The sequence below is a fragment of the Rutilus rutilus genome, assembly GCF_951802725.1.
Source record: "Rutilus rutilus genome assembly, chromosome: 8".
Lineage (NCBI taxonomy): Eukaryota > Metazoa > Chordata > Actinopteri > Cypriniformes > Leuciscidae > Rutilus > Rutilus rutilus.
Window position 1 is genome coordinate 30,610,211 of NC_140222.1, and position 26,390 is coordinate 30,636,600.

Genomic DNA, 26,390 nt, shown 5'->3' on the forward strand with positions numbered 1-26,390 from the left:
TATATATGTATATATATATATATATATATATATATATATATATATATATACACACACACACACACACACACATACACACATGTACTGCATTAGATTAAACTGGGAAGGGTCATAGCACTTGCATTTTGTAGTCCTATTGTTAGTTTAACTGTAAATCGTTGTGGATAAAAGCATCTGCTAAATCACTAAATGTAGCCTAAATGTAAAATTGGCTTGACATTGTGCATTCGCACATTTAGGGACCATAAAGCATTGGCATACACGTTTCTAACTTCAATAGCAATGTAAGATACAAGGTAATGGAGCCTTTCATAGATTTTCGTGTTTCTTTAGAAATAAATAAAGATGTTGCTGTAAAAGTGATGCCAAAATGAATGGGAGTCAATGGAATGCTAGCAGAAGGGGATGATCTGCTAATCAATGGCGGCCCCCGGGGAATCTTCGGTTTCCGGCTGATGGATTACTCCCTTGGCATAAACTATGGTAATACAGGACTGTCAGTCAGCGGCCGTGGGCGGGGCCTCAGCAGTGTGACATCACACTGCTCAGAGAATCAAAACGGCATAATGAGACTGCTTTTGTTTAATGGGGATTAGGGAGTTGGGTGGATTTTTATCATTGTAGAGTGATTGTGTTCACACACTGCCAGCACACATTTATTACACATTAATGCAAAAACAGCACATAATGTAAAAACTGCACATAATGTAATAAGTATTACATTATTATTGTAATAAAATGTTCATAATGTAATCATTATCTCAAAACGTACTAAAATCTTGAGCTGTTTTTATAACAATTTAATAACAATAATTTAATAACAATTTTTACATTATGAGAAATTTATTACATTATAAACTCACCAAAAACATGTCATTTTTATAATTGTAATGGCTTTTTCAAAACATAAAAAAATATATATTCCCTCACAGTACATTTAAAAAAAAAAAAAAGAAAAGAAAATCTAACTCCAGTCTTAAACCACCTGCGAAATGCAACAAATTTAAATATTCACGCAATTATTATTATTATTATTATTTGAAAAACAAAGCATTGGTATTCCTTTACAAAGTACATTTTAAAAATCTAAATCCAGTCTTAACCTGCCAACAAAATCCACCGGATTACTGATTCTACTACTACTACTACTACTACTACTGTGATGCGGCAGCGAGCTTTAACACACATATGTGCTCTTTTTTATGTGTTTTTTAGAGGTTGAAATCAAATCAAATACTGCCAAACCACCCATACTACTTCTGAATAGTATTTATACTTCTTAAATTGTATGAAATGATTGAAATACATGGTTCAGATCACTCAAAACATATATGAAAATGGAGGTGCCCTTATATGGTCAGTAAGCAAGCTTGGCTGTCCATCTAGTGAAAAAGTTTGGTACTGCGCCCAAATAAAATCTTACTGCAAGCAATTTTTTTGAGATATCAACCTAAAATTTTGAACACAACTTGTTTAGATCTTTGGTTTTAATTTTCTTGCAATTAAGGGGTTAAGTTAAACTCCTATATGTAAATAAATTGGGAGAAAATAGTTATAATATATATAATAAAATATTATATAAAATATATAATAATAAATACCAAACTCAGAGTAATAATGTGAAAGTTAAGCTTTATTCCAGTGTTAACACAGAGTCATATTACTGTAACATAAGCAAGTAGACTGAAGTATCAAGCAAGTTTGTGTGTGTGTGTGTGTGTGTGTGTGTGTGTGTGTGTGTGTGTGTGTGTGTGTGTGTGTGTGTGTGTGTGTGTGTGTGTGTGTGCGTGTGCGTGTGTGTGTGTTGTTCCTGCAGCAGCATGTCTGTCTATCTTCATTCACATCTGTGGGATCATCAGATCTTAATACAGAAAACTATGATAAAAACAGAGTTACTAGTGGGCATTATTGTTGTTTTAATCAGTTTACATGCCCACAGAGACTTATCCACTAAAAATCATTACAGGGTCTTTATCACATTCAAATTTTGCACCATAAAATCTATTGTGTTGCTATAAATCAAATGTGGATAGTAACATCATCAAAATATTTCATAGTTTTTACCTCAGTGTTTTAATCCACCTTTCTTTCAATTTATATGTCTTATTGACCTGAAGAAAAGAGAGGAAAAAAAATAATAATAATAATAATTCAACAGGAATGTACAGTTCCATTAAAAGTTTGTGGTCTTTTTTAAATTATTATTCAGTAATGATGCATTAAATTGATCAAAAGTGACAGTAAAGACATTTCTAATGATAAAAAATATTTTCTATTTCAAATAAATGCTGTTCTTTTGAGCTTTCTATTCAGTAAAGCTGCCCGTAACTGACCCTTCATGAATTGAAACCTCAACAAAAGAGGTCTATAATATCAGATTAGTTAGCAAGATGGTAAAGATGCAGCAGCAGGCGAACCTGGTGACCTCAACTAATTCACATATGAAAGTGCACAAACACATGTACTCACATGGTGGAATGTTCCGCTTCCCATCAGAACATGTCAAGGTCATAGATCCCCAACGCCATCTCCTCTCACTATAATAATATTTACAGTAATGTCCACTCTTTTTACCATGGGGTAAATAGAACTTTTCTGGGATGGGTTCCACATTGTGTCCTTCAAAAATCTCAGGTGTAATTTCGCATGGCTCTATGAAAGATGCAAAATACAACTGATTACACAAAAAATGTAAAACACTTCATGATGGGAGTGATTCAAGAGAATTATTTGGAAAAGAAGGACTCACTCAGACATTTCGGAGGGGTCTCCCATTTCCCATTCACACACTTATGAGATCGCTGTCGCTCATTCAGCACATAGTAAGACTGGCAAGTGTAATACACCTCTGTGATCTCATTACCAACCTTATACACGGGAGTATAGTCTCCATTTTCAACATAAGGAGGTGGTGGGCAGATCTTACCTAAACAAATAACAGTTTCAGACATATTTCAGTCCATTTTATGCAGTGTTTTATACTGTCCCCTGAATCATTGTAACTGTCAGTGAACATGAGTTGTTTGTAATATATATGAATAAATGTTCCACTAAATTCACAATCATTCCCAGCTGTTGTTCATCATGGATCTAGTCAATGTTTTACCGACTATAAATGTGATTTTAGATTCATAACATTCTAGCTCACCCATGCAGACAAAGGTTCCATTCCATTCTCCATTTTCACAGGTCCATTGTCCTTCTGGGATTTCATTGTATGGCTCGATGCACTTGTATCTCAGAACTTCTTTATTGTCGTACTCCTCTTTCTCCTTTAACAGTGTCATAAAATTCTTGCGTGGTTTCTGACACTTTGCTTATGGAACAAGTAAATGCATAATGTAAAATAGTGCCATATACATTATATAACACATTTACTGCTTGAAAAACGTGCCCAATGTTTTTTAAAGAAAACATGTGGAGAGAGGCTGAGTGGAGTCAGATTTATTCTTTTAAATTTTACTCATTAATAACTTTGGATAAATTCAAGTTTTACATTATGCTTATCAGCAAAATAAAACTTTATTTAAGAAGTTTCTATCATATCTTTTATTTTGTGAATTCTCTGAGGATTAACGTGACCATTTTTAAACCACTAATCACTCTTTCTCTTGGCTTCAAGCAGATGAGAAGACTGCTTTATGGGAAGGACAGTTTAACATTAGATTATAATCTAAAGTTTTTATTTTATTTTATTTTTTTACTAATCCGTACAAAGGTTTAAAATTCAGTTATCATCACCAATCAAAATTACCTTCACATGTTGGTGTTTTTTCCCAAGTTCCATAGCGGCAGAAAATTGTATTTTCTCCCTTCATTAATAATGATCTTCGACATTCATATGTTACACTTGATCCATCTACATACAATTCTTCAGGTTTAGATGCTATGAGTGCATTTTCAACCTTTGGAGGAATGTTACAATGCACACCCACTAAAAAAGAAACTCCATTAAGACTGAGATTAACATTGTAGATAGATTGTCCATTATATGATGTCGCTGCTCCTCACAAACATGCAATAAGAGTTTGAGAAGCTCACCCTCACAAACTGGTTTCTCCCATGTACCTCTGATACATGTTATAAAGCGTTGAGTTGATATGAACCCTGGATCACATTCCACTTCAAGAGTTCCTCGATCATGAAGGCTTTGCTTTAGTTTTCCATGGTGAACACTGGGAAAAGCACCACATTCTTCCTCCCCTGTAAAGACAGAAAACAGGAAGCACATTTCAGTACACTATCATTCGTCTAACACCTGAGACTGACAATAATAAAACTCACGGATGCACCGAGGTTCTTCAGACCAAGAGCCTTTGCTGCATGTCACTGAATCCCACCAGTTCCCAGTGAAGGGTTTATAACCCGGATTACAGGAGTAAAAGATTTCTTCTTCATTGGAGGGGAGGCTGTATATCAACCCGTTTTCCACGGATAGATCACGGCACAATCTCTGCTTTGCTGCGAGGAAAGTCGTCTTTTGAGTCGTCATTATGCAGATGTATAATGACTTGATTGGATACTGAAAAAATTCAACAGGTGTCTGCACGTTTTGCATGTTTTTACATTCTTTCACTCTCAAGAGAGTGTAAACCCATGGCCTCAAGAGATGCACTAGCAATTGACACTAGAGGCTGTGGTCTTTAGAGTCCTTGTTAGTGTGTCCGTCTCCCACGCCAGAGTCCCCGGCTCGAATCCAGCAAGGAGCAGGTCAAATGGGACCAGTTACACAAGTACAATATGTAAGGGTTAATGCCCGACAAGGTGTCCATTATCAGGTATTAATGTGGTTGCCTCCGTCGAAGTCCATTAATACCTGACAATGGACACCCCGAAGGGCATTAACCCGCTTATACCATGGTCACTTATGAAAGAAAGAAATATTTAATCAATTAATAATACTTTAATGTGTTTTAGAGTAAAAATCGTGAGGATTTTTATTTATTAAGTCGAGAGCACTATTTAATATCTCCCGTATACAGGCGTTGCCAAGCAACGTGGCCACAGCGACCCGACCGCAGCAGTTGATCAGTGAGTTTGAGCCACCCAATCATTTAGAACTGTCATCAGGCAAATTGACGGGACGCCTTTCCTAGGTGTACATTATCACTTTTTAATGGACACCCTGCAGCCAATCAGAATCGAGTATTCACCCAGACCATGGTATAAAATCTGATATGACCTGTCATGTAGTTCACTATCACTGTTTCACCATCAGCGTATGAAGATTTGTAAACTGGTTCTAAGTTTCCATATTTAATGTTTTCTCGAAGACATTCTAAGAAGCACAAACATCACACAACGACACATTAAATGCTGAAGTACTTGCACAACTAGTCAACACTCTCTAGAGCTACAGTTAAATGTTTTGGGAAGTGCATATAATATAACAATTATTTTCAAATCAATTACATCTAAATGAAAAAGACATTCAAATAAATAACAACAACAAAAAGAACTTGCCTTATTGGCCACAATTAGAGAAAAACAACCAAAAGACGAAGCCGAGGAGTTTCACAAGTATCTTTGTTGGTCTGTCTCTGATACTCTTGTCTGCTTGGGGATCAACAAGTGAATCATTTATTAAAGTCAAAGAGAGGGTTTTCTTACACCGGACCACTCTGTGCACAAGCAATATTTACACTGTTCGCTCTTGTTCTTCTTGAATCAAATCATAAAGTATAGTGTGGTGAATTAATCTGTCGGGCATTGGACATGAGTGAGATTGAAAAAGATTCACAACACTTTCAAACTTTTAAATAAATTTTTAAAATGTAGCGTCTTTATTTTGTTACTTTTAATTTGGAGAATAATCCAATCAGAATTAAATAAAATCTAAATTCTGATAATTTCTATAATAATAATAATGAGAATAATAATAAGTGATAATAATAAATAAAATCAATTATAATAATCATTAATGATACAAAAATCATACCAGTGCATTGTCGTATGCCTGTCCATTCAGTCTGGGAATTGCAGGTGATTTGTACAGGCTGCTCTGGTTCAAACCCAGGACGACATTTATATTGTATTCTTGAATTGATGTTGTAGTGTGTTCTCTGATCTCCCACAATCTCCACATTTGGGATGTCTGGTGTTGCACACATGTTTACTGTAAAACAAAAATATCCATCATTCTAATTTGAATTCATAATTTGAATTCATAATATATACATCTGGGGATTCCCTCTCTAGGTTTGAACCCTGGTGAACATCTGTATTTTAATATGGCATCTTTCTGGTATTCTTGCATTTTCTCAACAACAACCATTTGCTATATCTGGTGCTGTGCATGTTATCTCTGTGTGAAAAGCAAGGTAAGGAGGAATAGTTAAATATGTGTTTTGAATAAAGCTCAGAAATCTGTGATCATTGGGCGAAGATACAAACAAACAAATAAACACATAAACAGTGTAATGAACCTTTACACTTTGGAACGGGGTGACTCCATTCGTCCGTCTCTGTGCAGTGAATGTCACTACTTCCGTCTATCTTTTTGTCATTAGATACACACTCAAAGTGAATAACATCACCATAACTTCCTCTGTATTCTCTTAATCACTTTCCAATCATAGTAACAACAAGCTACAACCCAATTTTCCTCAAAACGAGTTTATAATATAAATTGGTCTCTATGAGCCGGGGGCAGAGAGAAAAGTCTGAAGGGACCGTCTGCCTGAGCTCACAACAGGTTTAGCAAAAGAACGCAAACATCTTTGCTAGAGGACACAGAAGTTTTGTAAGGGAACGCAAACAATTTGAAAAATATTTTTTTGTCCCATCCGAATTTTTTTCCACAACCATGTCCATTTAGGGGCTCCATACATGTCATACAATACATATAAAGAGAATAAAAAGCATAAAGCACATTTACCCTTTCTCACAAGTATACAACACTGTTGCCCCAAAAACAAACTCAGATCCTGATATAAGACTAAAATCACCATTTGGTGTGTCCCCTGGGTGACTGCATTTTATCTCTGCAGAAATCAAGTTTTACTCTGCATTGTAACATTGATTTAATAACCAGAAATGATGTGGTCATTGGTGATGTGGAATTGACCATTTTCTCACTTGCACATGGTCGCTCAATGGATGTCTTCCATTGTCCTTTTTCACATTTTAATCTATACATTCCAGTAAAACCTGTCGTGCAGCTCAGCTTCACTGTTTCACCATCATCGTATGACTCTTTCGCAACTGGTTCTGTGTTTTTATAGTTAATATCCTCTCACAAAAAAAAAAAAAAAAAAAAAAAAAAAAAAAAAATTACACTAGACATTTTGTACATTAAATGCTGAAGCACATGCAAAACTAGGCAACACTTTCTTAATCTACAGTTTGAGATGTGCATATAATATAACATTTATATTCAAGTCAATAAAATCTAAATTAAAAAGACATTCAAATAAATAACAACAACAAAATATCACTTGCCTTGACATCGAACACAATTTAAGGAAAACAACCAAAAGACGAAGCCGAGGAGTTTTACAGGAACTCTCATTTTGATCTCAATTCCCAAGTGTCTTTGTTGGTCTGTCTCTGATACTCTTGTCTGCTTGGGGATCAACAAGTTAATCATTTATCAAAGTCAAAGAGAGGTTTTTCTTACACCAGACCACTCTGTGCACAAGCATTATTTCATATAAGTGAAAAATAAAAATAAAAATCTTATCTGATGCAGCAATTCTTATTTGCCATTTAAACACACCAAAAGAAATGTTACTTTAGAGAAGTCAAAATTCTTGAGTCATAGTTCAACATAGCTGATCCTCATTATCTCACATAAAATAAAATAAAAAAAAGAGTTGGAAATGTAGAGGCTGGATGGATACTGGATTTACTGGATCTAACTTTTTATGTAAACACTGAATTGTTAAACTCAAAGGTCTTTAACTTTGTTAGCAAATGGTTGTCATGTGATTCTTGGCAAACAATTAATTATGTTCAAAATAGGACACGAAAAATGTATACAAATGTATTTTTTCCCCCAATAAATATTGAAAAAAAAATTGTTCTTGTGACTGTGAAATGCTGAATGTGAAAATAAATGTCAAACTAAATATTATAAGACGTTTATAAGTAAAGTTCTGAGGTTTGTGATTTTGCAACCCTGTTATCAGAATTTGAGATGTGTAAATACTAAAAACCCTGAATTGAATAGATTATTTTATAGCAATAAGCATAACATAAACGTCAAAATTAAATCGACAAAATTCACAAGATAAAAAGCTTGGTTTGTAGTAACTGATAAACCTATTTTTATTTTTGTAGGGAATATTGTTTATTTGTTAAAATATCTTGCGTAGTTGAAGGGTTAGCTTACTGAATGCAGTCGACACTAGTGTAAAACAATTAATCATGGGTCTTGTAATTTTCATTAAAAAACTTTAAAGTGATAATTAAAAATATTGTGTATATTTTATTAAGAAAACTGTGGTTCAGTGTTGTATAAAAAAAATATCGAGAACATTTCACTAAGAGATACATTTTCCTAATTTTTTAAGGAAACATTCACAGTTTTGAGGCTTAAATTGAGGAACCGATTAAGCTGATAACATTAAGGAAAAAAGGCTACCTATTTATTTTAAGAGAATTCAATCAATTATGCGGGTTTTAGAGACACCATTGTTAGTTCCCAGGATGCTTTGCACATGGCTGGAAATGAAGAGTACATGTTGAAATTAAGTGTTATTTTATGTGTTTTTGAGCAAAGGGTAACATCTGTTAATGTTTAATGTTCAGTTGTTTAAAAGAGTTTTTTTTTTTGTCTATTATGTTGAAGTTTTGATCAGAAGATTGTGCAGAAGAGTAGGGCTTATGGTTAGGTTGTGAATAACTGCATGTATTCATAATCTGAAGCATGTTGCTTTGTTCATTGAGCAATAACTTTGCTATAATGCTAGTGCAGTAACAAGTTTGTTTCTGTGCTGAGCAGCATACAGTCTTTTAATTATACAATATAAGTCAAAGACAAATATAAACAGGTTATTTCCATTCACTGTAATTCACACACTTTTGAGCATCAACTTAAAATAAAAAAATAAAAACATATTATAGACTAAATATTTTACATTATTTATTCAGGTAAATTCCATAAATGAAATCAAGCCTTAACTACTTAAAAATATCATGTGTAATGTTGTTACCAAAAGGAAATAACAATAAAAAAAATGTTTTACAGTGCTGTGATGTTTGTAAAATAAAATGGAGAAAATAGGATGCGATTAATTGTCTTGTTCTTGTTAATTTTCCTGTTCCAAATAATGTCACAATTTTTATCCTTTTTTCTCCGCTCAAAATAATGGATGACTGCTAAATATCTGCTTTAAGAATTCAGTGATCTATTGCACCACCAAGTGGTCCTTCTGTAAAGTTAACATTTATGACTGCAGCCATTTATTATTTTAAAATATACACCATGATTTTAATGTATATTGTCTGCGACAGACAAAAAGATTGTCAGCAGTTTCATCAGAATATTAACCAACCAATTTCTGAACCTGTGGTTAATATGTAAAAAGTTATGAATAGAAGGGAGCAGTCATAATTATTTCCCCCACAGTCAAATGCACTTTGTAATGTCACATAATTAACCAAGTATTTTTGTACATTTTACAATGATATCCATATGAATTTGTAGTCAAGTGTCCCAGCTCTTAAGCACTATTTTTTAATATAATAAATGACTGACTGTACATTATCCCACTGATTGCACGGCTACTCACCAGATAAAAATAAAATAAAATACGTAGACATCAAATATTAAACTTATCTGTATATTATTCTAAAGCTTCTGCAAAAAATACTAGTCCATTACAAAACAACCTTGCAACACGACGAACACCACAACATGAGTACAGTATAGTATAGGGGTTGCACAGACTAGTCAACTTTTCAACTTTAATGCTCTGCTGTGACATTTTACACATTGCATTGTCATTTTGCATATTACATTTATGCAAAAACAAGGCACATGTGACCTGGATAATGCTAAAAAGGACACGCAAAGAATAACTAAGGCAGTGGGGAACACAGCAGACCTCCAGAGGTCCGGAGACAAACAACATGAGGCAGGATGCTGACAAAATGAAAAGCATTTTGAGTAGAGTTTTGCAGAAAACATTGAGAAAAGAGGAATGTGTGTGAAAACAAGTGAAATGTTTAAATGTTTTGAGAAATGTGTCTCTGTTTCTAGAACTGAATGAATGGTTTGGGATTTTGGTCTGTACCATGGGTGAAGCAGGCGTAATGATATGACGCAGCGCCTGAAAATAGGTCTAATAGGTTAGACAAACTTAGTCCCGGTCACGTTGGAAGAAGTTACCGAGCTGGGGACTATTTTCAGGCGCTGCGTCATATCATTACGCCTGCTGCACTCATGGTACAGCCGCACAGTTCCTTGATTATTACGCTGGAATGAGAGTATAGTTCCTAGCCATATAGGCTTAGAAAATCGCAACTTTTCATTTTCCGTCGATCTTAGTACACGGTTTAACTACAGAAGAGTCAAGTTTTAAATAGGAAAAATATTGAAACTCTTTGGTCATTTTGAAAGAAATGCTACTGGACTCGTCAGAATCAATGATCTATGCTAAGCTATGCTAAAAGTGGTATACCGTCAGACCCGGAGTTCGGCTGAATGGATTCTAAAACGGTAAAACTCATCTGTTTAACTCTGGGGGAGTTGTAAAATGAGCTTGAGTATCCCTTTAAATAAGGCTACAATGATAAATGATACAATATAGACCTACAAATGTGTTCAATTATATTTTATATTAATATATATATATATATATATATATTAAACATTCACATATTTTTATCAAATGACACATAACCCTAATAAGGCAAGTAATATTATTTAAATATTGAATAATAATAATATTAAATAAGTAAATAAATAAAATAATAAATAATTATAATTAAAAGGGGGAGGGTTATATAAAAATAAATTAATATAATTAATATGATATGTATTCCTTTATTTTATAGAATATTATTTGATTTTTAGAGTTGCCCATTTCTTTTCAAAATGAATACTTTTGCTCTTAATTTCATGCAATCCTCTCCATAGTATACTTTAAAAACTAAATCTAAACAATAATTTAAAACTGGGGATTCTGGCTTTCTCCAAAATTGTGTTATTGATTTAAAGCAGCACTCAGTCATAGATATCATATATAAACGCTAGATGTCTTATGGCGCAGTCACTTCCGGCATCATCGTTCGGCCATCTTGTCTCAGTGCTCTGTGCATTAAGGTGAATGATCAACATGCACACAAATCCTCATATCTCGCTGAAATCTTGACGGATTTACAAACGGTTTGGTTTCTTACAAACGTTATTAACGTGGCTATAATTCCGAATGCTTGAACATGTATGTTATAATTTTTCATATGTATGCAGTGTATGAATGTAGTCTCATAACTACATCTCTGACGTTTATAACAAACCAAACCGTTTGAAAATCGGTAGAAAATTGAGCAAGTTATGGTTATTTTAAAGTATTTGCACCATTAAACAGTGAGCGAGCGCACTGTGGCAAGATGGCCGCCACGTGCGGACGTCGACCTCCATTGGCCAGCAGCGCGCACGAGACATCTAGCCTTTATATATTATATCTATGCACTCAGTAGCTTCGGGATTTCTTCGCTGTATTCTCGCTTTTTGCTCGCAGGTTTCTCTCTAGAGCTCCCCCCACAGCTTCGGAATAGATATTTGACAACACTGTTGTAAAAACTCTTTGGTGATTCTCAGACACCAGAGGCTAGTAGATCAACGACATCAAAGCAGATGGGACATTCTTTAAAACGTCTTCTTCATTCGGGTTCGAACAGCGTGAGGGAGCGCAATAATGACAGTATTTGAGCAGATTTCTTTTGGCCATAAAGCAATTGTTTACATCGCGAGACCTGATATCACGCGATACTTCCTGCCGCGGCGGCCGGCGGCCCGCCGTCTCAAAGTTGCAAGTGCGAATTTTCCGCTCACGGGCACCAGGGGGGTGCGAAACGACCACCATTCAACCCGAAATAAGTAATATAACCATTCCAATGACTCCGAAGCTGTTCAGTTAAGGTAAAAAAGTTACTTAGTTCACCTTTAAAAGCCGTAATTCATAGTATTCTAAATAAGTATAACTAATCTTTATTAAGTAGCATAGATCTTATACCCAAAACTATATTTTGTATCTTTATTAATAAATATTAATATATTTATTATTATTATTATTAAAAATGTCAACAACAAAAAAATTTAAGTAAAATAAATTAGTGTAATAATCTATAAGTTCACAGCAACTTAGCCAACATCCTAAAGATAAATTTCTTATAGTTAGAAGATATGTTTAATAAGAGAAGTTTCATCACCGCTTTTCTTAGCGTCTTTTATGAAGCAGGCCTCTGCTGTGAATAATGTGTGTAACAAATCAATGAAAACTGACATTGAACTTGACAGCCTCAGACGGTGACGTCATCGGAATGCGTGCTCGTCAGATGTGTCACAGGTGCATCCCGAGGTTCTTTGGCCCTGTCCCAAATGGCACACTTCATATGAACTTTTGGTCTTGTGAACTTACAATGGCTGCCGCGTGCGCGTGTCAGTTTGTAATTTTAGGTCTCAGAAGGGTGCTCGCGAGCGGCCCCTTTGCGGTCGATATGCGTCCTCGATAAGCACTTTTGCAGAGCCCGCACTGATGCAAGCTTTAAAGCAGACTTCTTCCCGACAGTCCAATAGGCGTTACGTCATGAAAGTGCGGACTCAGAGGTAGACCGCGAGTGTTTAGGGTGCCATTTGGGACAGGGCCTTTGTCTACAGAAAATACTGTGTGTGTATGTGTGTGTGTGTGTGTGTGTGTGTGTGTGTGTGTGTGTGTGTGTGTAATAAGCTCTCTCTTGCTCCTCTCACTCTTGTAAAAGAAAAAGAGAGGAATAAGAATAAGCGACGTAGCCTACAAGGTAAGAGGTGTGTGTGGAGGAAATGGAGGAACAAAACCTCCTGGTTGTCAGGGCAACAGTCAGCTGAGCCTCCAGCACCTGGAAGATGGACAAAGGCAGGAACTTCTACAGTGCCTCCTGGACAAACTCTTTATGGAGACACCGGGCAGAACAGGCGAATTCCATCTGATTGTGGACTCAGAGAAACCTTATACTAAGCAGTGTTACGAACTTGGGCCATTTGGTTTAGCCAAAATTAGCACATTGTTGCTGTTTTGTTTACTTTTTTTTGCACAGTTTTTATGTGTTTTTGTTTCCTCCTGGACTGTAAATATGGATTTTGTTTTGTTCAACATTTTGTACAGCACGTCATTTCCCTTTTCCACTCCAACTGGGTGGCCTCCCTAGTCCCTACAGACCTAGGGACTAATCGATAAAAAAAAAAAAAAAAAAAATCATTATTTATATACTGTAATATTCATTCTCCTATAAATCATGATCATAATACATAATCAGCAGGAAACCCATGTTTAGTGAATTTTGAATGTGAAATTAACTACTGTGCCAAGTAGAACATTTGTTCGGAGAACTGTGTGAAGAGATTTGGGGGGAAAAAGACCTATGTATTGAGAAATTGTAAAAAAAAAAAAAAAAATGTAAAATGTTCATTATTTATTAAGCACCAATACCACTTTTTCCAGACTGAGTCCGATACCGTAACCGATACCTGCATTTTGACTGCATTTGTCATTTTTAAATGTATTGGTATAGAAACCAAAAGAATATAAATTATAGTAGGCCTAGTTTGCTTAATTTTTTCATCAAATATATATTTCCTTCACTTATTTGCGTGCTTACTGCTGAAATGCATTGTATGAGCTTCTGTTACTTTCACTGTTCATTATATTGCTCTATTATACTTTATCTTTCATTTAACAGCACAGCACATATTTAGATCAACTCCAGAAGGGCTCAGTGCTGAGGAATGGGTCAGTGGTTCCAGTGAAATATCAATTCTTTATTCCAATTTTGATACTACAACAAAAACTACAGTAATCAATAAAATGTGAAAAAAAAAAACACTGAATATTCATTACTGTATAAATTAAATATAGATGGATCTTTTTGTAAAGTTACAAATGTAACTTATTTAGTCAAGAGCAGTGAGTAATTTATTTGTCCTTTGTTTGATTAACATTAAAACACAGCAGCAGGTTTATTAAAATGCTGCCCCTTTAAGACCGAACGCACGTGAATAATACGTTCACTTGAGATATAACCGACTTTGTTTGCTAGGATACTCACCAAGACGGGCAATTTTACATAATTGTTGTGTGAATTCGTCCGTACAAGCGCATGATGTGAAAGAAAATTCAATTCAATTCAGTATTCGAGCGCTGTCTGACGTTGGTTTTCGGGGCGCGCGCTTTGGATGTTTGCGTTCATGCGTTCATGGAACTTCTAGACCTGCAAACGTCCTAATGTAGAGATCCACTCGTTATTCATAAATCAGGTAACAGGTCATGTTTTAATTACATTTACGGTTTAGTTTTAATCCAAATAACACGTGCTGAGTGAACGATCATCAACAATCAAGAGCATTCAACAGAAGTGTTCTCTCTCTCTCTCTCTCTCTCTATCAGCTCGCGCACCACAGCTATATTGTCTTTACTATATTTCGTTTAATATTCCACTAATAACATACATTTACTTAATAGACAGCCTTCTTTTTTTATCCCCATTATATTCTCTCCCAGCTAACAATTTTTGGTTCCCATAACGTTAGTTTTTGGTACCCAGAACATTCTCAGAATGTTAGTTTATGGTTCCCAGAACGTTATTTTTTATGGTAACCAGCCTGCAACGTTCTGGGAACGTTATTTTATTGTTACATAAAAATAAAACCAAAAAAGAACGTTCCCCTAACGTAAGTATTTGGTTCCCAAAAAAATAACCAAAAAATAACATTAGGGGAACGTTCTGTGTTAACTGGGCTGTTGTCAGTGTTTCTTTGTCTGGACACAGACACTGTCATCACATTTGTAATCAGAAACCCAGAGCAAAAAGAAAGTTTAATAACTAATGTATTTATTCCCCTTCTATTTGCGTGATAGTAAAAAATATTAGCACTTTTCTCTTTGTTCTTACAGGCTTTTTGCAATCTTTTTTTGAAAAGGTTTTTTATTTGTTATTTTTTTTAATACACATTCTCACTTAGCTGCATTAATGTTTTTTGTTTTGTTTTGTTTTTTTAGGCACATTTTAAACATGTTGATTTTATCATTTATTTAGTTTTAATTGCAAGAATTACAAAACAGAGAAACTGAATAGTAAAAGGTTTTATTTTGATTAGCTCCACTTGTTTTTATTAGTAGTACAGCTGATGCATCAGTGATGTTTTATTCTCCTTGTCACACACACTCAGGCACATTCATCTCTCCATCATTACAGTATTGTATTAGGGGGATACTGCCTATTAAATATTTGCCCCTCTGACATGCAAAGATGATTCTGTCCTCATGTGGTGAGAATATCTTTTCCCGTGGACTCCATCGCAGCTCTATACCTCTTTTATCCATTTCCTCCACCGTCACTGAACAAGGCTCTGAAACAAACAACATCTCACTGTCACTGTTACAATATACATTCACTGATTCATCAACACAGCCTATAATTACAGATTACATCAAATTTACAAATAATAATAATTATAATAAACAATAAATACTGTTAGAAAAGACTCACATATCTTTGTTGTATAGTGTCCATACTTACTTAAACACTTAATATTCCCTCTCCATTCGCCATGTTCACAGGTCAAGTATTTGGAGTAGGGCTGACGCTGAACCAGTGTGTATTTATTAAAGCAGACGTATTCAACTCTCTCCCCTGAATTGTATTCAGGTTTTGTCATTTCTTTTGTATCTGCAAAGTCTACTTGTGGTGGTCGCTCACATTTCTCTGAGGGCAAAGACATTATTATTTTTTTTTTTTTAGATCACCAAGTAAATGTGGCATTAACACATCTCAATATCAGCCAGATGCCTTTTTTATGGCCTTAAACAACAGAACATGTTTTTAATGTAATGCACATTAAATTAATGTGAGAATATAAGGTAATTTTAATAAAATGCTTGAAGAAAATGACTTTCTGCTTTGAAGAGATCGTGTTTTTTTCAATATAATATAATAGAATATAATATAAACTAGATCTAAATGAGACATTCTGAAGAAAGTTTAAGTTGCATTTATCCAAAACTCGTCACCATGGAGCTAGTGCAAAGGCTGTTTTGGATGGTTGCTGATGAATTACATACCAAAGCAACTTCTTAGAACACAGCGACAGAAAATCTGAAAAACCTCCATGTCTGTAGCTTCCCTTTCAAACGGGATGACTATGAAGGACAAACGGAGGGGAAAAACTAAAAGAAACTGCTGTTCCATCAGTTCTGTCCAACTCCCTGAAGGAATACACTGTCGTGTAGAGAAATCTGTTTCCATAGTGATCCATTTTTACAATGCTGTTTAAAAAGTAGACAACCATACAAATTTCTGTGATAAACCTACTCTTATAATAACTGTTTTGTTAATAACCCTCTGTCGATCCAACTGATTGTGGGCGGGAATACAAAAATGCGGAAATACAATCTGATCTTTTCACAAAAGCCTTGGAGTTTTTATCGTCATCAAGCAGACTTTTGCTGATGAATAAAATGGAATTTCTCTGTCCAGGTAAAACAGAGAAAGAGTAAACATTGTTCATTTACATATACTACAGACAATGTAACAATACAAAGTGGGCTGAAAATCTGCGAACCTACACTTTAATATGAGCAATAGTGATGCTTACAAAAAACTCGACTAGTAAACCTGTGAACCTTACCTCTTACACATTTAGGAAATGGCTCGTCCCATTCTCCATTTGGCAAGCAGGAGATTTCACTCTGTCCTTGTAATTCTGATCCCTTCCCAACACATGAAAGAGTTATTGTGTCTCCAGGTCTGATTGAAACCTCAGGCCCCGGGCGTCCGTCTGATCTCATGTTTACTGGCAGGTTTGCGACACACTTTACCTCTAAATAATATAAAGATTTGATAAATCAAGCATTCTCCATTTGAACAACAGATCTATCTTTGTCCAATCCAAGGCTTTTACATTCTGTGTCCTTACCTTCACATTTAGGGAAAGGGCTGCTCCATTCTCCATTTGGCTGACAGGTGATTTCTCTCTGTCCTTTTAATATCAGCCCTTGTCCATTGCATGAAAATTTTAACTTGTGTCCATATTTGACGGGACCCTCAATATTAGGGATTCGCTTTATTTTTAAGTCTTCCACTGTTGTGTTTAGAGAACACGTTACCTCTAGAGAAAGCAGACACTTGATCACATATTTATCCACACAGAAGCTTTTATACCTTATGTGGCCCAGTGCTTTGGATTCACTATACTACTGATTTTCACTGTGTACTACCGAGTAGTGGTTTAGCATTACAATTACATTTTTATTATACGGTATTGAGTTAAAGATGGAGTATACGTTGTAAGACAAATCAGACACAATAATTTGTTATATTTAAAAAATAATCTTTAAAACTCACTCTGGTATCTATGGTCCCATCCCCCCAACTAAGGCAAGACTTTCCAAATGAACATGCATCCCAGAACATTGTGTGAATGATTTACTGTCTTGTGTAGTGTCTTTTAATTATATATATATTTTTGATTCTGTGTATTTTATGATCGAACCAACGGTCATTGTAACCTCACCTACACTCTGAAGAAGACGCATGGGCGTCGAAACGTAAGTCGGTTTGTACCAATAATAAATTATTTAAAACGTTGTGTGCTCCGGTCCTGTTCCTTGGTCCTAGCTAGACCTTGGGTTTCCTCTGTTGCTCACCTAGACTATGTTTGGTCTCTATAAATTGGTACTTTGAAGATCGAAATGATCATGTATATGATATATCGATGTATATGATAACAAAATGTAAAATATATCATTTGGTATGCACGGTACAAGAAAATATTTATTACGCCTCATTCTACATCCTGATCATCACATTACACAAATTTAGCCGCTAATGCGTATGCGAACATGTCATGTATTTGGAGTAGGGGTGACGCTGAACCAGTGTGTATTTATTAAAGCAGACGTATTCAACTCTCTCCCCTGAATTGTATTCAGGTTTTGTCATTTCTGTTGTATCGGCAAAGTCTACTTGTGGTGGAGGTCCACATTTTTCTGAAGGGGAAAGCAAAGTTATTTATTTATTTATTTTTAAACTCTTTTTAGATCACCCAAGAAGATAATAACATAGTTAATAACATAGTTAATGTTAATGTTACATTAATGTTATTAATGTAATGCACATTATTAATATGAGAATTTGTGGTCATTTTTCTAAAATGCTTTAAAATGTCTTTCTGAATTGAATAGATCTGTGGATTTTTCCATAAAATATATTCTAACTAGATCTAATTTTGAATCAAAATTGCGTTTATCCATGTAAAATTCGCTCCCACAGTGCTAGTGCGTAGCTATGCTGTTGCTAGGTTATTCTGGGTGGTTGCTAGGACATCTTCTTGGCCCAAATCAAGAGAGATGATGTGTCGATGAATTACGTATCAAAGTTGAGCATTTACTTTAACATGAGCAATAGTGATGCTTGCAAACACTGCTAATAAAACTCAACTAAATAAGCATATAACCTTACCTCTTACACATTTAGGGAAAGGGCTGCTCCATTCTCCATTTGGCTGACAGGTGATTTCTCTCTGTCCTTTTAATATCAGCCCTTGTCCATTGCATGAAAACATTAACTTGTGTCCATGTTCGACGGGACCCTCAATATCAGGGAATCGCTCTATTTTTAAGTCTTCCACTACTGTGTTTAGAGGACACGTTGCCTCTAGAGAAAGCAGACATTAGATCATATATTTATCCACACAGAAGCTTTTATACTTTATGTGGCCCTAACTTGCAATGAGTATGGTTTAGCATAACAATTACATTTTTAACATGTGATATTGCACAAGCCGCTTTACAGCCAAGAAAACTTGAGTAAAAGGAGTATCTATCCCTAACAACCTCATGAAAAAATGTAATATAATGTGTATCCTGACTCTAAGGTGTTAGCTCGTGTGAGATTTGTGATACAAATAAATAAATAAAATTAATTTTATCCACTTAATTCACAATCCACTTAATTCACAATCATTCTCAGCTGTTGTTCATCATGGATTTAGTCGATTTTTACCCATTATGTAAGTAAATGTGATTCTAGATTCATAACATTTTAACTCTTTTGTGCAGAAAAACATTCCACTTTTCACAGATCCATCTACTGGAATTTCATTATATGGCTCAGTGCACTAGAATTTCTTTATTTCTGTACAAATCTTATTTTTCAGTGTCATGTGTCCAAAATTTCTCAAGAAAAACTATATGTGGAGAGAGACTGTGGAGTCAGATACATTATTTTAAATTTCCCTCATTAATAGCTTCAGATGCATTCAGGTGTGTACATTATACTTAGTGTCTCTCCTACTTTATTTAAAGAGTTGCTATCATCATTTTGTTTTGCGATTTCACTGAGGATTAATGTGACCATTTTTAAATCTCTCAATCCTTTTTCTCAGGTTAGAACTTTTTTACAAGAAAGGAGTATAGCACAATGGCACTAAAACTTCTAAATTCTAGAGAGCATTTGATTGGACAGAAAACTGTGTAGCGCAGGATGAGTCATCCAGCATACAGTATACCAGCAAGCTGATAATATTTATTAATATTACAATAACATATTAATCTAGTGCAGATGGACAAAAAATAGCCTACAAAAACTCAAATTATGATTTCACAGGGTTTTTTATTTATTTTATAATTATTGTCGTCACTATGACAAACTTATCTGGGGACTTGATGTTATTCCTCTTGATGGTCAAATCCCCCCCCCCCCCCCCCCCCCCCAAATTATTTATTATTTAAATAATATGTAAGAAGTTTTAAAAGTCAGTTATCATAACCAATCAAAATCTTACCTTCACATGTTGGTGTTTCTTCCCAAGTTCCATTGTGGCAGAAAACTGTACTCTTCCCATTCATTAAGAATGAGCTTCGACATACATATGTTACACTAGATCCATGTGCATAAAATTCTTCAGGTTTAGATGTTATGAATGCATATTCCACCTTTGGAGGAATGTTACAACTGACATCCACTAAAAAAAAAAATGTTTATGGAAATTCATGAAATCCAGTATGATCCAGATTAACATCGTCAATAAATAGTGTCTATTTTCCACTATATGCTGTCACTGTTCCTCACAAACATGCAGTAAGAGTTTGAGAAGCTCACCCTCACAAACTGGTTTCTCCCATGTACCTTTGATACATGTTATGAAGCGTTGACTTGATTTGAACCCTGGATCACATTCCACTTCAGCAGTTCCACGAAGGCTTTGCTTTAGTTTTCCATGGTGAACACTGGGAAAAGCACCACATTCTTCCTCCCCTGTAAAGACAGAAAACAGGAAACACATTTCAGTACACTATCATTCGTCTAACACCTGAGACTGACAATAATAAAACTCACGGATGCACCGAGGTTCTTCAGACCAAGAGCCTTTGCTGCATGTCACTAAATCCCACCAGTTCCCAGTGAAGGGTTTATAACCCGTGTTGCAGGTGTAAAAGATTTCTTCCTCATTGGAGGGGTGGCTGTATATCAACCCGTTTACCACGGATAGATCACGGCACGATCTCTGCTTTGCTGCGAGGAAACAGTTTCAAAACATAAACATTCTGATCTCATATATTTTGATTCGTCATTATGCAGATGTATAATGATTTGATTGGATATTGAAAAAAATCAAGATAAAGGCAGTATGACTGAGAGAAATTCAAAGACAAAAATGAAACTGAACACAATGTTTTTACATTCTTTACAAGTGTAACTGTCATAGTACAGTAATGGCGCTTTTCCATTACCAGTACCAGCTCAACTCGACTCGGCTCGCTTTTCACTCTGTTTTCCATTGCAGAATAGTACCTGGTCGTCATAGCGACGCCGCAGGAAACTGCCGTGACGTAATCTTCTATGCGACACACACTCGCTAGCCGCTACCCACACACACAGAACAATGGAGGAAATCGAGTGTATGCTGTTTTTGGATGTTTTTTTGTTTTTGCTGTTTTTTATTCAGGATACTCCGTCTGGCGCGTGCAATGATGACCCAGTGAATAGTAACAATTCTATCTGACCAATCAGCAGTCTGCTGTGTTTTCATGTCACATTTTAGTATCGCCTCAGCTCGCTTCAGCTCGCTCAGAATCTCGTCGGAGGTGATAAGAAAAAGGTACAACTTTTACACAGTGGAAAACCAAACAAAGGCAAGTCGAGTTAAGGCGAGCTGGTGTGTAGTGGAAAAGCGTCATAAGAGCTGTGCGTGTAAACCTCACTCCCCTGGCCTCAAGAGATGCACTAGCAATTGACACTAGAGGCTGTGGTCTTTAGAGTCCATGTTAGTGTGTCCGTCTCCCACGCCGGAGTCCCCGGCTCGAATCCAGCAAGGAGCAGGTCGAATAGGACCAGTTACACAAGTACAATATAATCTGATATGACCTGTCATGCAGTTCACTATCACTGTTTCACCATCAGCGTATGAAGATTTTTAAACTGGTTCAAAGTTTCCATATTTAATGTTTTCTCGAAGACATTCTAAGAAGCACAAACGTCACACAACGACACATTAAATGCTGAAGTACTTGCACAACTAGAGCTCTCCAGAGATACAGTTAAATGTTTTGGGAAGTGCATATAATATAACGATTATTTTCAAATCAATTAAATCTAAATGCAAAAGACATTCAAATAAATAACAACAACAAAAAGAACTTGCCTTATTGGCCACAATTAAAGAAAAACAACCAAAAGACGAAGCCGAGGAGTTTCACAAGTATCTTTGTTGGTCTGTCTCTGATACTCTTGTCTGCTTGGGGATCAACAAGTTAATCATTTATTAAAGTCAAAGAGAGGGTTTTCTTACACCAGACCACTCTGTGCACAAGCAATATTTACACTGTTCGCTCTTGTTCTTCTTGAATCAAATCATAAAGTATATTGTGGTGAATTAATCTGTCCCATAGAGCATTGGACATGAGTGAGATTGAAGAAGATTCACAACACTTTCAAACTTTTAAACAAATATTTTGTTACATTTAATTTGGAGAATAATCCAATCAGAATGAAGTAAAATCAAAATTCTGATCATTTCTATAATAATAATGAGAATAATAATAAGTGATAATAATAAATAAAATCAATTATAATAATCATTAATGATACAAAAATCATACCAGTGCATTGTCGTATGCCTGTCCATTCAGTCTGGGAATTACAGGTGATTTGTACAGGCTGCTCTGGTTCAAACCCAGGACGACATTTATATTGTATTCTTGAATTGATGTTGTAGTGTGTTCTCTGATCTCCCACAATCTCTGCATTTGGGATGTTTGGTGTTGCACACATTTTTACTATAAAACAAAAATATCCATTATTCTAATTTTAATTCATAATATATGCACAAATTGTAAGATTATCAGCCCATACCAGCACACAGTGGTTTTGGTGTCCATCCGTCTCGTGTGCATGTGGCCTCTGCTGACATTTGATAATATCCATACATGCAATAGTAAGATCTTTTTACTCCCAATTTCAGATCTCCCCAGAAGTAAGAGTACAGGTTATACACATGCTGGTCATGTGGAACTTCACATCTAATTTCTGAAACCAGATTTACATTATTTTAATATCATGCGGTAAGTTCAGCAATAAATGCAGAAGTGTTTCTCTATAATCTTACCCGCACAAACAGGCTGATAATCCCACTGCCCATTCTCTCGACATGTAAATGAGTTGATGGTGTCTTTTGTTTGAAAGATCCAGGATTTTTCAGTGCAGGTGATCTCCACACTTTCTCCAGCTCTGAAAATAGTTTTACCCTCTGGGTTGATCTTTTTTACTCCGAATGTGGTTGACTTAAGCTCACAAGTTACTTCTGTACAAGACATAATTAAGTAGAAATAAGGGTAAGAAGAGATGAAGCATAACAAATGTGTGAAACTGGATTTGCATGCTTTTTCTTTTGGGGGAAACAAACGATTCTGACATTTTTTTTTTTTTTAAATCCTAAAATGGGAATAAAATATAGCTTGCCATAAATAGAGTACAATTTGAAGTCCCTAAATAAGTATAAGCACATTTTTTATTTATTTTGAGAACTATTAGATATATTTGCTAAACGGTTATATGAAAATTAAGCAAGCTATTAGAAAGTAGTTATTAGTAAGTAGTTTTTTTAGCGGATTTTGTAGTTACTAAATAATAATGCTCAGCAAATGCTGTTGCCTCATGATTTTCCCCAATAATAAAAAAATAAAAACGATTAAAACCTAGAAAACAACATCAGCTGGACACTTTCTACAGCATCACAGGAAGAAAAGTAAATAATCTCATTCCATTTTCTCAACTTTTACAAATATTGGTGTGTTGACTCCTTTCATCATTTAGAAAAAAATCAAACTAAGATCAAGCAAATATTTTCTTGAATGCTTCGGAAATATAAAATGTTAGTTTATTAACTGCATACTTGCTTTATTTTAATATTCAGTTTTGAATTTAAGGTTAATGGCTATCTAATTAAAGAATGTTTCAGTGTGACACTACAGAGTTTTTTGCATAATGAAAGCTATATGGATAGAATGATTTTAGTGTTATTTCACATATTAATTGTTTATTATGTAACATTGGTGTATTAACATCACATTCTGGGTTCAGAGTCCAGCCAAATTTAGCACATCTGGGGATTCCCTCTCTAGGTTTGAACCCTGGTGAACATCTGTATTTTAATATGGCATCTTTCTGGTATTCTTGCATTTTCTCAACAACATCACCATTTGGTATATCTGGTGCTGTGCATGTTATCTCTGTGTGAAAAGCAAGGGAAAGAGGAATAGTTAAATATGTGTTTTGAATAAAGCTCAGAAATCTGTGATCACTGGGTGAAGATACAAACAAACACAAACAGTGTAATGAACCTTTGCACTTTGGAACAGAGTCACTCCATTCGCCCGTCTCTGTGCAGTGAATGTCACTACTTCTTTTTGTCATTAGATACACACTCAAAGTGAATAACATCACCATAACTTCCCTCCTCTGTAATCTCCCAATCACTTTCCAATAGTAACAACAAGCTACAACCCAATTTTCCTCAAAACGAGTTTATAATATAAATTGGTCTCTTTGAGCAGGCGGCAGAGAGAAGTCTGAAGGGACCGTCTGCCTGAGCTCACAACAGGTTTAGCAAAAGAACGCAAACATCTTTGCTAGAGAACACAGAAGTTTTGCGAGGGAACGCAAACGATTTGAAAAATATAATCCTAAATTGTTTCCACCACCATGTCCATTTAGGGCCTTACATTTCCAACCCTGTATCACATGAAATACGTTCTGAGGAAACTATTCTGCAAATCGCAATTACGTTACATGCCAACATATAAGCAGTGCTATTACGTTGGTCCTTAACCTAATATAAGCAGTGCTATTACGTTGGTCCTTAACCTAATATAGCCAATCTATTGCAGTGCTATTACGTTTGTCCTGAACATAATACATCCAAAGCAGGTTTCTTTTCACACGCAGCAGCTAATGCTGTTCATTTTGTTTTAATTATTTACTCCCTTTTTTCTCATTGGGCTACAAAATATTATCTATGCCAGGGCGAGTCAAATGGCGGCACCCAGATCATTTTTATCTGGCCCTCCAACTGGTTTTTGATGTTTAAAACCCCTCGCAATCTGATATCAAAGTCCCCGCAAAGGTTTAGCGCGTTCAGCGGTGAGTTTAACAACGCACGTGATCATTCAGCGGTGAGTTTAACAACGCACGTGATCTCACGGCAGTTCGTGATATGGTCACGTAATTTAATCTATTGATTCGTGCCACGGACACGTTTATTGCGTTATTTTCGTAATACCAGCACGTTTTTTAAACTAATGTATTTTCAATGGGAAGCGTCTTTCGTGATAATAACAGCACGATTCTTTCTGCCTGGCTGTCGGCTGCAGCAGAGAAGCTGTTTAATCAACATTTATTCACGAGATCTTATGTATTTTTATGTATTTTTTAATGTTATTATTTCGGTCTTATTGCCAGGGAAGCTGGTTTGCTTTGCTGTTTATTGATTTTCTAAAATTATATTTTATCAGTAGGAAATCGCGCTGAAGAAGTCTCGTTCCGAACACATCGCGATATTTGGCATCAGTTCACGTGTGTCAGATGTTGGTAAGTAAATACCTAAATACGCTATCCTAATGTGTGATATCATGTCTTTTCTGTTTGTCGATATTAATCTGCCATTATATCTGCCATCTCCACGGAGACTTTGCGTTTCATTGCTTTCTAATTCAAAACAGGGTGATTAACACTGCCTGTCACGTGACGTGCTATAGGCCTAGATATTCATATCAGATTAAAAATAGTACAATTAGTTCCAAAGTTGTATTTGTAGTAGAAGTACAGTAAAAACAACACTTACCATGCTTTTACCACAGTAACATTAGTTTTACTGTGATAAGTGTAGTAAAAAGACTAATCACAAAACTTACCATGCTTTTACCACACTATTTGTAGTTTTAATGTGGTACTTATTGTAAATGCACAGTAACCACAACACTTACCATGCTTTTACCACAGTAACCATAGTTTTACTGTGATAGGTGTGGTAAAAGGACAGTAACCACAAAACTTACCATGCTTTAAACCTCAGTAACCTTAGTTTTACTGTGATTGGTTTAGTAAGGACAGTAATCACAAAACTTACCATGCTTTTACCTCAGTATTGATAGTTTTAAAGTGATATTTGTTGTAAATGCATATTAACCACAACACTTGCCATGCTTGTAAGGCTTTATAATGTAACATCCAATATTTGTAAGGTAAATCAGTACTTTTCCCTTTAAATAATCCTATATATTATACATAATGATATTTTCTTTTCTCTTTTTTCAGCTGAAAAGACCAAAAGGGCCTTTCGGACTCAGTCATTCCATTATTGTTTGAGGAGAAGTAAACGGAGAAGACGGACAGCTGCAAAGGCAAATATTCGCAATGGTATGTATGTGTTGGTTTTAACCCTAAATCAAACATTTTATCAAGCATTTGTTGTTTCTTAAAACTTTTCTCACAAATCCCATAGCCCAATCAGTACAAACATAGTCTGAAAGTCTTAATAATTCACAAGATTTAACAAGTTGTCAAATTCGTACGATACTCGTACATATTTGTATACTCGTACACAATCCTGCAGCTTTTACTCCTACTGCTGTCATTGGCTACTGCCTCAATTCCTGTACATATTTATCGCGATATTTGTAAATCAGTTGCGC

The 26,390-nt window shown here is 35.4% G+C and overlaps 3 protein-coding genes and 2 long non-coding RNA genes across 5 annotated transcripts in view; 1 reads left to right on the plus strand and 4 right to left on the minus strand.

The window, feature by feature from the left end:
• The window catches only part of LOC311296136 (complement factor H-like), a 341,142-nt gene that overhangs the window by 145,747 nt on the left and 169,005 nt on the right, over positions 1 to 26,390 (minus strand). The window lies entirely within an intron of this gene.
• On the minus strand, positions 1,616 to 7,558 carry LOC311296153 (complement factor H-related protein 1-like). Its single transcript, XM_084417834.1, has 9 exons — positions 7,441 to 7,558; positions 5,939 to 6,115; positions 4,285 to 4,461; positions 4,042 to 4,203; positions 3,755 to 3,934; positions 3,149 to 3,316; positions 2,750 to 2,926; positions 2,470 to 2,652; positions 1,616 to 2,111 (listed from the first exon to the last, which is right to left on the minus strand). The coding sequence occupies exons 1-9, from the start codon at positions 7,508 to 7,510 to the stop codon at positions 2,104 to 2,106; spliced, it is 1,302 nt and encodes a 433-aa protein (XP_084273960.1). The 5' UTR covers positions 7,511 to 7,558; the 3' UTR covers positions 1,616 to 2,103.
• Positions 15,308 to 26,390, minus strand: part of LOC311296146 (coagulation factor XIII B chain-like) — a 59,365-nt gene continuing 48,282 nt past the window's right edge. Inside the window, exons 2-12 of the mRNA XM_084417812.1 lie at positions 22,808 to 23,002; positions 22,555 to 22,728; positions 22,302 to 22,478; positions 20,539 to 20,715; positions 20,302 to 20,457; positions 19,985 to 20,164; positions 18,661 to 18,855; positions 17,117 to 17,308; positions 16,829 to 17,020; positions 15,721 to 15,906; positions 15,308 to 15,550 (exon numbers count right to left, since the gene is read on the minus strand). Coding sequence (XP_084273938.1) covers positions 15,357 to 15,550; positions 15,721 to 15,906; positions 16,829 to 17,020; positions 17,117 to 17,308; positions 18,661 to 18,855; positions 19,985 to 20,164; positions 20,302 to 20,457; positions 20,539 to 20,715; positions 22,302 to 22,478; positions 22,555 to 22,728; positions 22,808 to 23,002 — 2,018 coding nt within the window. The 3' untranslated portion in view covers positions 15,308 to 15,356. The remainder of the gene's footprint in view (positions 15,551 to 15,720; positions 15,907 to 16,828; positions 17,021 to 17,116; positions 17,309 to 18,660; positions 18,856 to 19,984; positions 20,165 to 20,301; positions 20,458 to 20,538; positions 20,716 to 22,301; positions 22,479 to 22,554; positions 22,729 to 22,807; positions 23,003 to 26,390) is intronic.
• Positions 23,763 to 24,383, minus strand: LOC311296171. The gene is made up of 2 exons (XR_014628505.1): positions 24,042 to 24,383; positions 23,763 to 23,930 (listed from the first exon to the last, which is right to left on the minus strand). It is a non-coding gene; the product is annotated as an uncharacterized lncRNA (long non-coding RNA).
• The window catches only part of LOC311296177, a 2,391-nt gene continuing 1,155 nt past the window's right edge, over positions 25,155 to 26,390 (plus strand). The window contains exons 1-2 of the long non-coding RNA XR_014628512.1: positions 25,155 to 25,287; positions 26,014 to 26,115. This is a non-coding gene — a long non-coding RNA (uncharacterized lncRNA). The remainder of the gene's footprint in view (positions 25,288 to 26,013; positions 26,116 to 26,390) is intronic.